This window comes from Trachypithecus francoisi, unplaced genomic scaffold (genome assembly GCF_009764315.1).
Source record: "Trachypithecus francoisi isolate TF-2019V2 unplaced genomic scaffold, Tfra_2.0 Lachesis_group21, whole genome shotgun sequence".
Taxonomy (NCBI): Eukaryota; Metazoa; Chordata; class Mammalia; order Primates; family Cercopithecidae; genus Trachypithecus; species Trachypithecus francoisi.
The window spans coordinates 27,327,735-27,336,941 of record NW_022681467.1 but is presented as its reverse complement, the minus strand read 5'-3'; the positions used below and the strand labels follow the sequence as shown (position 1 = coordinate 27,336,941).

The window sequence follows — 9,207 nt, the reverse complement described above, 5'->3', positions numbered from 1 at the left end:
CTGGGCAGGCTGTTCCGGACGCCAGCCCTGGACGCCGAGCCTGACCCAGCAGGTCCCAGCAGCCCGGCCAGCCCGGCCAGCATGCAGCAGCAGCCTCTGCCCGGGCCCGGGGCCCCTGCAGCTGAGCCAACCAAGCCTCCCTACAGCTACATCGCCCTTATTGCCATGGCCATCCAGAGCTCGCCGGGGCAGCGGGCCACGCTCAGTGGCATCTACCGCTACATCATGGGCCGCTTTGCCTTCTACCGCCACAACCGGCCCGGCTGGCAGAACAGCATCCGCCACAACCTGTCACTCAACGAGTGCTTTGTCAAGGTGCCCCGTGATGACCGCAAGCCAGGCAAGGGCAGCTACTGGACGCTGGACCCTGACTGCCACGACATGTTTGAGCACGGCAGCTTCCTACGCCGCCGCCGCCGCTTCACCCGGCGGACAGGTGCTGAGGGCACCAGGGGCCCGGCCAAGGCACGCCGTGGACCCCTCAGGGCGACCAGCCAGGACCCAGGAGTCCCCGACACCATGACCGGCAGGCAGTGCTCATTCCCACCAGAGCTGCCAGACCCCAAGGGCCTAAGCTTTGGGGGTCTGGTAGGGGCCATGCCAGCCAGTATGTGCCCAGCAACCACTGATGGCAGGCCTCGGCCACCCACAGAGCCCAAAGAGATTTCTACACCCAAGCCTGCATGCCCAGGGGAGCTCCCCATGGCCACCTCATCTTCCTCATGCCCAGCGTTTGGCTTTCCTGCCGGCTTCTCGGAGGCTGGGGGTTTTAATAAGGCCCCTACACCCATCTCGTCTCCGGAAGCAAGCATCGGGAGCAGCTACCAGTGTCGGCTGCAGGCACTGAATTTTTGCATGGGGGCTGACCCAGGCCTGGAGCACCTCTTGGTCTCAGCAGCCCCCTCCCCGGCACCACCCACCCCTCCAACCTCACTCCGGGCCCCGCTGCCCCTGCCAGCTGACCACAAGGAACCCTGGGTTGCGGGTGGCTTCCCTGTCCAGGGAGGCTCCAGCTACCCATTGGGGCTGACCCCCTGCCTATACCGGACACCAGGAATGTTCTTCTTTGAGTAAAGGCAGCCTCGTCTCGCACAGTCCCTGCAGGTCCCTCACCCTCCAGGCTGAGCCTGGCTCTAGGACCTGGAGAACTCTCGAAGGACCCAGCCCTGGTGAGCCAAGGACAACCACACAGAAAGCCAGGATGGAAACGGTGCTCGGCTTGGCCCCTGGGGCCTCTGGATTAACTTGGGGGTGAGGGGAAGCGGGGCCTCTTGGGATTTACTCTGTGGCTCTCAGGGCCAATAAAGCCATGTGATGATGAGGGTCAGCTTGCCTGATGGCTGGGGGCTGAGGGCCAGGGCGCCCGCTTGTATGTGGGATGGCTATAGCTGTGGGGTTGTGCAGTGGGGGCAGAGACCCTGGGTGAGAATGTCTCACATGAGGTTTTCTCCTGCTGGGGACTTTCTCAGGGAGTTTCCCAGAAAGGGAGAGGAAGGGGAGGTAGGGAATGGGGGGCAGGGAAAGGAGGATACAGGCAAGAGAGAGACTGGGCAGGGGCAAGCCTGGGCTGGCTTGAGGGACAGATTCTCCAGTCTCAGACACTGGGACTCAATAGCCCCCATAGGCGTAGTCGTCATACTACGTCATACTACGCCTGACAATTTGTGACCCTGATCCTATCCTGAGCTTGTATATATCATCTCACCTGTGTGATATGGAAGGTTGGCCCCGTTTACAGTGGTGGAAACAGGCTCACCAGCTCCAACTCTAGATGGTAAATGGATGGCAGAGGGCAAATCAAAACCATATCTGTGTGGCTTTACCCTCCATCCTCTGACCTGCAGCTTGAGTGAGGACACAGGGGTGGAGAAGAGGGTCAGGGCAGAGCTGGTGGTGACCCCCAGAGGTGGGAGGGCTTTGCTGAAATCCTGGAAGGCCAGGGCTAGAAAAGCACCCTTTACCCATTGTGCAGACAGGGCACCCAGAGTTCAAAAGGCAGCACCTACCCCCTGTTTGGACTTCCCACATTAATGGGGGAGCTCCCCTGAACCCCTAGCTCCCTGAGGTCCTCTGGTGACTCTTTAAGACGGCATTTCTTGGGGCCAGTGGTATGGTCTGTGACTATCCTACTAAGCCCTGACTTTTGACCTTCTCTAACTACCCCTTCACAAGGAAGCAGGAGAAATGGGGATATTCTTGGTCCTCGTTAGAGGAACAGAGATAGGAACCTGAAACCGCTGTCCTCACAGACCCCAGCACTGGAGGAGCAGAGGCGAATGGCTTCCTCCCCAGAGCCTCAGTCCTCCTATCTGGATCATGGGCATAGGGAGAAGAGAGAGGGATGCTGGGGCACCCCCATTCTGGTTTTTGGTATGTGGTCTAGAGGGTCTTATGTCCCACGAGATTTCGCCCAGGGGGCTGGAGTCCCCTTCTTGGGCAGCCCTGTCTGCTTCAGAGGCCCTCCCTTGCCCAGGCAGCCCCAAGGACTCCAGCCTCTGCTGCTCCCTCCTCCCCCAACAGGTCCCCTGGGGCCTGGGAGGAAGCGAGCCCGGCTGGACAGCCCGAACTGTCTGGTTCCCACAGTCTCAGAGCTGGGGTGGAGGGGGACCTGCAGGGTGAGAGGGGCTGGGAAAACGCCTGGCCAGCTGTGGGGCCCCTCCCCACTATGCCTGCCGAACCCCAGCCCGGAACCCATCTAACAATGGGGAGAAGGAGCAAGGGTCTGTGCAGCCTCCTATGGGCAGCCTTATGGGGCAGAGGGGAGAGGAAAGGCCCTCTGTGTGCAGGGCATGGTGAGGAGGGGGAAGGAGGCTCTTGTGTGAGTCTGCACCATGGTGTGTGCCTATGTGGATCAGTATGTCTCTGGCTGCGTGTGTGTATATGACAGAGAAAGAGAGAGATGCAGAGAGACAGACCCTGCAGAGGCAGAGACAGACAAGATTCAAAGGGATGAGAGTTGTTTCTCAGTTGGGTCAGGGAAAGAGGCCTCTGCCGGGCACTGTTCCCGTTGTGCATTCCTGTGGAGCCCTGGTGACCCCAGTCCCTTCCCAGCCTGGGTTCTGAGCTACTAGGAGGATGGGAGGCCGGCTGGGCTGGGGGAGCCCAGGCCTCTGCCGCCGCACTCTCCGGCATCCCCCTGAACCAAGGAGGTTTAGCTCTGCACTAGGGTGGGGACTTGTGGAGAAGGAGGCTGAGTCTCCTGCTCATCCCTTGCCCTGGGGGAACGTGCGAAAGGGTTGCCCACATGCAGGCTCAGAGCCCCCTCTGCACATCTCTCTCTGACCTCCGATATAGTCGTGAAGTGAAGACAGGCCCCCTCAGCCCCAACTCCCCAAGCAGGACCTTGGACTCAGCTCATGCCTTGGACTCACTATATGAACCTGGACCAGTGCCCAACTCTCTGCGTTTCACTCCCTTCGCCCAGTGGTTGCGGGGAAGGGCAGCCTGACTCAGGGTCTGAGTCCCAGGAATGGATCTGACCTGGGGGATGGCCTGGAGGAGGTCCCTTCTCTGGAGGTGCTGGGCAAGGAGACACCATGATCTCATGCACCCTTGGCTAGCTGCCCAACCCGGGACCCCACCCATGGGGCCTCCTGCCTTCACATTCTTTCCATGACCAACATTCACCTCTGGCTCCCAGCTGACCACCCTCATCTGGACAGGGGTTGCGGGGGACAGTGAATGCCTCTGTCGACCCAGAGAGAGCCCGTTGGCACAGATGGAGAGACCAAGGCCAGAGAAGATACGTGACATGCCCAGGGTCACACAGCAAGGCAGGAGCAGAGCCGCTGCTCAACCCATCCCTGGCACCCCCTCTGATGCCTTAATGTAGCTCTGGAGGGGAGGGATGGGGCCATCTCGCTGGACTCTGCATCTAGGACCCTCCTCATAGGAAGCGTGCCTGTCTCTAGGAGGGAATCCAGTCCCCATGCCTCCTCTTTAGCAGGTGAGAGCAAAGAAGGATACTGAGACCCTTACAGAGTTAGACAAATCAAATCCTAAAATGGGAGAATCAGAGTCTGAAATGAGTATTTCAGAATCTTCCAGAGTTTTTAATCATAGCAACTCAGATTCCTGGAATATCAGAGCCTGAAGGGCGCCTCCTGCCCGATTTCTGAATCCTGTCTACGTTAAAGTAGTCGACATCACATGGGGTTCCAAGAACGGGGAGCCCACTGCCTTTCCAGGTGGCTGACCCCTTCGCACAGAAGTGTGGCAGCTCTGAAAGACCGCTAGGAGCTTCACCTGCTGGCCTCGGCCTTTGTTCTCCCAAGGGAGGAGAGAACTCTTGGCCCCGGGGGAGGCCACCCTCACCCACCCACAGGGCTGGCCTTCTCAGCCGGCCCCTCCTTCCCGATGCCTTATCTCCAGCCTGCTCTCCGCCCGCCCCCTTCCTTCCCTGGTTTATGGCATTCCATGACCCAGAGTTAGACACTCCTGCCCACACTCCAGACAGCACCTTGGCTAAGGGGAAGGAGACCCTTTCCCTTGGAGGGCAGGGCCCTGCAAGGCTGCCACAGTGATGAGAAAAAGCCGGGAGGTTGTGTCGGCCAGCCTGGCATGCCGCCTGCTGGGAGAGTATGCAATCCAGGAATCCAGGCCTCAGCCAAAACATCCCTTCCACACCCAGACTCCCATCCACCCATGGACCAGGCACCACGTTCTAACTGTGTGACCTTGGGCAAGTTGCTTCCCCTTTCTGGGTTTCCCCCATCTGTAAAATGTGGACCCTAACAGTATCTACCCCCATGATGTTATTGTGAGGATTACATGAGTTAATATTGGCAAAGTGCTTAGAACGGGGTCTGGCACATGGCAGCTACAATATCAGTATTTGTTGGCCTGGCGTGGTGGCTCACGCCTGTAATCCCAACACTTTGAGAGGCCAAGGCGGGAGGATCACTTGAGGTCAGGAGTTTAAGACCAGCCTAGCCAACAAGGTGAAACCCTGTCTCCACAAAAAATACAAAAATTAGCCAGGTGTGGTGGCACATGCCTGTAGTCTCAGCTACTCAAGAGGCTGAGGCAGGAGGACCGCTTGAACCCAGGAGGCGGAGCTTGCAGTGAGTTGAGATTGCGCCACTGCTCTCCAGCCTGGGCGACAGAGCGAGACTCCATCTCAAAAAAATAAAATAAAATAAAATAAGTGTTTGTTAAGTACAATAAATAGGTATTTGGGTCCTGGACATGTCTCCCTTGACCTGATTTACGCCCCAGAGGAGTGTCTAGCTGCTGTGGAGGTAGGAGGACAGGATTTAGGGGGAGGAAGGACTGTTACATAGACAAAGCTTTTGACTCAGTTCCTGGCATCTTCACTTCCTTGCTGTGTGACCTTGAGCAAGTGGATTCACCTCTCTGAGTCTCAGTTTCCTCACCTGTAAAATGGGGACAATGATTCCAGTCCCCAGGACTGGTATGCGGGAAGCCTTGTCCTGCACACTACCTGCAGAATTCAGTCAACAGGAATGAAATTAGAATTTATTAATAAAACAACCCCATCAGAGGACCTCATGACCTCAGTGTAGTCCTCTCCATCCCTCCCTTCACACAGGGCAAAACTCACATCCCCACAGGTCCGGAGGTGCCTAATCTCTTGTCCCCACCCTTCTGGTACTAGGTGGTGACTCAGGGAGGCAGCTGGTGGGGCAGAAAGAAGCGGTTCCATGGCTAAAAACAGGTCACTGTCAGCCAGAACCCAGCCTGGTGTCCCTGGAAAAACCGGGGCTGCCTCCTCTTGACCACAGCCCTCAGGGCCAGTTTTGAGGTCTCCCTGAGCATACAAATGAGAGGGCCCACCCTCCCACTCCCTTAGGACACTCGCCTCCCGTGAGTTTCTTTTCCATCTCTAGGCCTTTGCAGTGGCTGTTCCCTTTGCCCCCACTGGCTGCCTCTCCCGACCCACATCACATCACCTTCTCTGAGAAGCCTTCCTGCACTTCCTTATCTAATTGGATGCCCCCAGATCATTCTCCCTCTGCATCCCATTTGTGTTGCTGAAATAGCATCTGCTGCAATGTAGAATTACTCATGTGCGCATGTACTCACGTTATACTGTGTCTGTGCCTTAGAATGTAAACTTCAGGGGCCAAGGGTTGGGTCTGCCTTACGCGTTTTGTCATCTTCCCTAACTCGATGACTAGTACATAGTAGTCCCTCCATAAAGGTTTAGGAGTGGATGGATGGAGTCATGGTCACCATTCATTCATTTGCCATGAATTAAATCTCAAGGCTGGGCACGGTGGCTCACGCCTATAATCCCAGCACTTTGGGGGGCCAAGGCTGGTGGATTACCTGAGGTCAGGAGTTCGAGACCAGCCTGGCCAACATAGTGAAACTCCATCTCTACTAGAAACACAAAACATTAGCTGGACGTGGCGGTGGGCACCTGTAATCCCAGCTACTCGGGAGGCTGAGGCAGGAGAATCGCTTGAACCCAGGAGGTGGAGTTGCAGTAAGCTGAGATCATGCCACTGCCCTCCAGCCTGGGCGATGGAGCAAGACTCTGTCTCAAAAAAAAAAAGAAAAGAAAAAAATTTCTCGAAGACCTCCCCACCAACAAGGCTCCTTGTTTTGCTAATAGGCGAGGGTCACTGTGGTCTGGCCCCAGCTCCTCCTTCCTTCCCCCTCACTCACTCCAAGCAGCCTGTATACTGGCTCTGTCTTATCTTCCATGAATGTCCAGGTTTCACTCCCTTGTATCCTCCAGTTTCTTTTCAAACGTCCTCAAAGAAGCCCTGCCTGGCCGCCACATTCCCCATTTCTCCAACCACTAACACATTCTAAATTCATTATTGCCATTCAGTGTGTCTCCCCCCCGGCATGAAGCTTCACCAGGTCACGGATTTTTGTCTATTCGTTGCTTGTCTCCAGCACCTAGGGCAGTGTCTGGAACATAGCCGGGGTCGGAGAAATAGTTTTGAAACATACATAAGCTCAGTAGCCTGTACCAGGCTCCACCTACAGATCTCATGTAACTTTCTCATTATCCTGGGAAGCAGGTACGATTCTTACCCCATTTTACAGACAGGAAACTGAGGCTCAGGGAGGGCAAATAAGTAGATACGAACCCTGTTCTGTCTAACCTGGAACCCAAACTCTCTGTCATCAGCCTATCTCTCTAGAGGCGTCTCCCTCTTCTCCCCACAGTTCTTAGCAGCCTCTCAAGCAGACATGGCTCAGCCTCCACCGGGTGTCCCTGCCTCCAGCCTCTCTCCCCCATTCACTGACCTCCCTGGCTGCGGGGATCCTTTGTAAGCATGAATCTCTGTCCTCCCTTCCACGGCTTCCCATTGTCCCAGGTCAGCCTGCCATTCCGGCTCCTGCTAACTTCTCCAGACCTATTTCCTGCTTCATCTGATGCAAAAGCCCTACTGGTCTTCTTCAAGATGAGCTTATACTCAGCTCCAAGTCTCTGAACAGCAGTCCCCTGTGCCTGGAACACCCTCCTCACTCTGTCTGGAAAAGCCCTGCTCCTTGTGTGCCCTCAGCTTGGGTGTGACTCCCACTGAAGAGAAGGGAATAGGGGTTAGTGTCTCCTTCCTGTTCTCATGGTTTCATGAGTTTCCTTCCAGCTTCACCCTGATCCCCATCCTCCCACTGGGGTTCCAGAGGCTGTGAGCTCCCCAAGGGCAAGGACCATGACTCATTCATCCCCAGGCTCTCGCTGGGGGCCAGGCCCAGAACCGGACTCAACAAATGGTTGTGAAGTGGTCACTGTGTGGGAAGTCAAATGGCCTGCCTCACATCTTGATTCCCCTATTCATCAGCTGGGAGCCCGTGGACTTGTCCATACACTCCTTGTGCCTCAGTTTCCTCATCTGTGAAATGTTGATAATGAAAATACCTACTCATAGGGTGGGGACAAAATGAGTTAATTGATGGAATCACTTGGTATAGTTCCTAGTGGCCGATAAATATTACCCATTAACGCGAAGGAAGGAACAGGTGCATAGGCAGCTGCATAGGTAGGAGATTGGTCCAGGTGGGCACATCCTTCAGGACAGCCCCAGCTGCTCCACGCCCTCGGGGCAGCCCTATCACTGGCTGAATCGCTACCCATCACTGTCTGGTTGGGTCCAAGGTGGCCAGTGGAATTCAAGGCCACCGGACCCAGACAGGAAAAGGCAGCGTCACCAGCCCTGATGTAATCCAAACCAGATGTGGCCTTAGTGGCTTCCAGACCCATGGGGGTGGTCACTGTGGGCCTGGCTAAGGCCCTGAGGCAGGAAATGGTCTTGGAGGAAAACTCTCTGGGCTGGGACCAGCTGGGAGGAGCGCTCCCACTGAGAGTGTTAACCCTTCTTAGCTCACAGAGGGCCCAAGACCCCATTCAGGGGAAGCCCAGGCACAGAAGTGCCTTGCAAGGGAAGAACACAGCATCGGCGTTGAGACGGACACTGAGCAGGAGGGGCCCATGGCCCTGGTGCCTGTGGTGGGCAGAGCAAGCCATGCAAGGGGCAGGGAAGCTCAGCCTGACACCCAGAGAACTGACGCCCTGGGAACCCTTGCTCAGTCCTGGTCCAGCTTGACAGTCCCAAACCAGCTATGGGCTCTCTCCCTCCATCAAGGCAGCTCCTAGTGTGAAAAATCTTTCTTCCTTGTAGCTGCCAGGGATGGGAGCGTTCCTGAAAGCAATGGGGCTGGGGCCTAAGCCTGCACAGGGGCAGACCCAGTTCTCCACAGGGGCTGTGGCTGTAGCTTTGCCCTCAGTGTGCTCCGTGGCCCTCAGTGGGAAAAGGTCTCTCCGAACCCACATTTCCCCATCCATATTATCAAATCTATACTGTCTGCTGCTGGGGACCAGGAGAGGCCCAAAGGAAGCACCTGATGAATCCTAAAGAGCTTTCATAAAGAGCTCCTGGGAAGGGGTGGAGCTGGGTTCTGAATAGGCTTCTTGCATGGGACATGTTAATTTGCTGTGTGGCCTTGGTCAAATCACCTTCCCTCTCTGAACCTGTTTTTTTCACCTGTAAAATATGGTGCATGAGCACCCCATCCCATCTCTCAACTGTCACAATGGCCCTAGGAGTGGCAGAAGAGAAAAGAGCTGAGGTTATCATCTTCATATTATAGAGGGGAAACTGAGGCTTGCACTGGGAGTCAGGAGTCCTGGGTTCTAGTTCCAGCTGTTACTGTCTCTGATGAAGGACCTTCCCCATCTTGGCCTCGGTTTCCCCAGCTGGATCCAGGCCCTGGATCTCCGCTGTG

General features: G+C 56.0%; 1 protein-coding gene across 1 annotated transcript; it reads left to right on the top strand.

Moving 5' to 3' along the window:
• On the top strand, nucleotides 1-1,324 carry FOXS1 (forkhead box S1). Its single transcript, XM_033186057.1, has one exon. The coding sequence runs from the start codon at nucleotides 82-84 to the stop codon at nucleotides 1,072-1,074; it is 993 nt and encodes a 330-aa protein (XP_033041948.1). The 5' UTR covers nucleotides 1-81; the 3' UTR covers nucleotides 1,075-1,324.
• The last annotated feature ends 7,883 nt before the right edge of the window (nucleotides 1,325-9,207 follow it).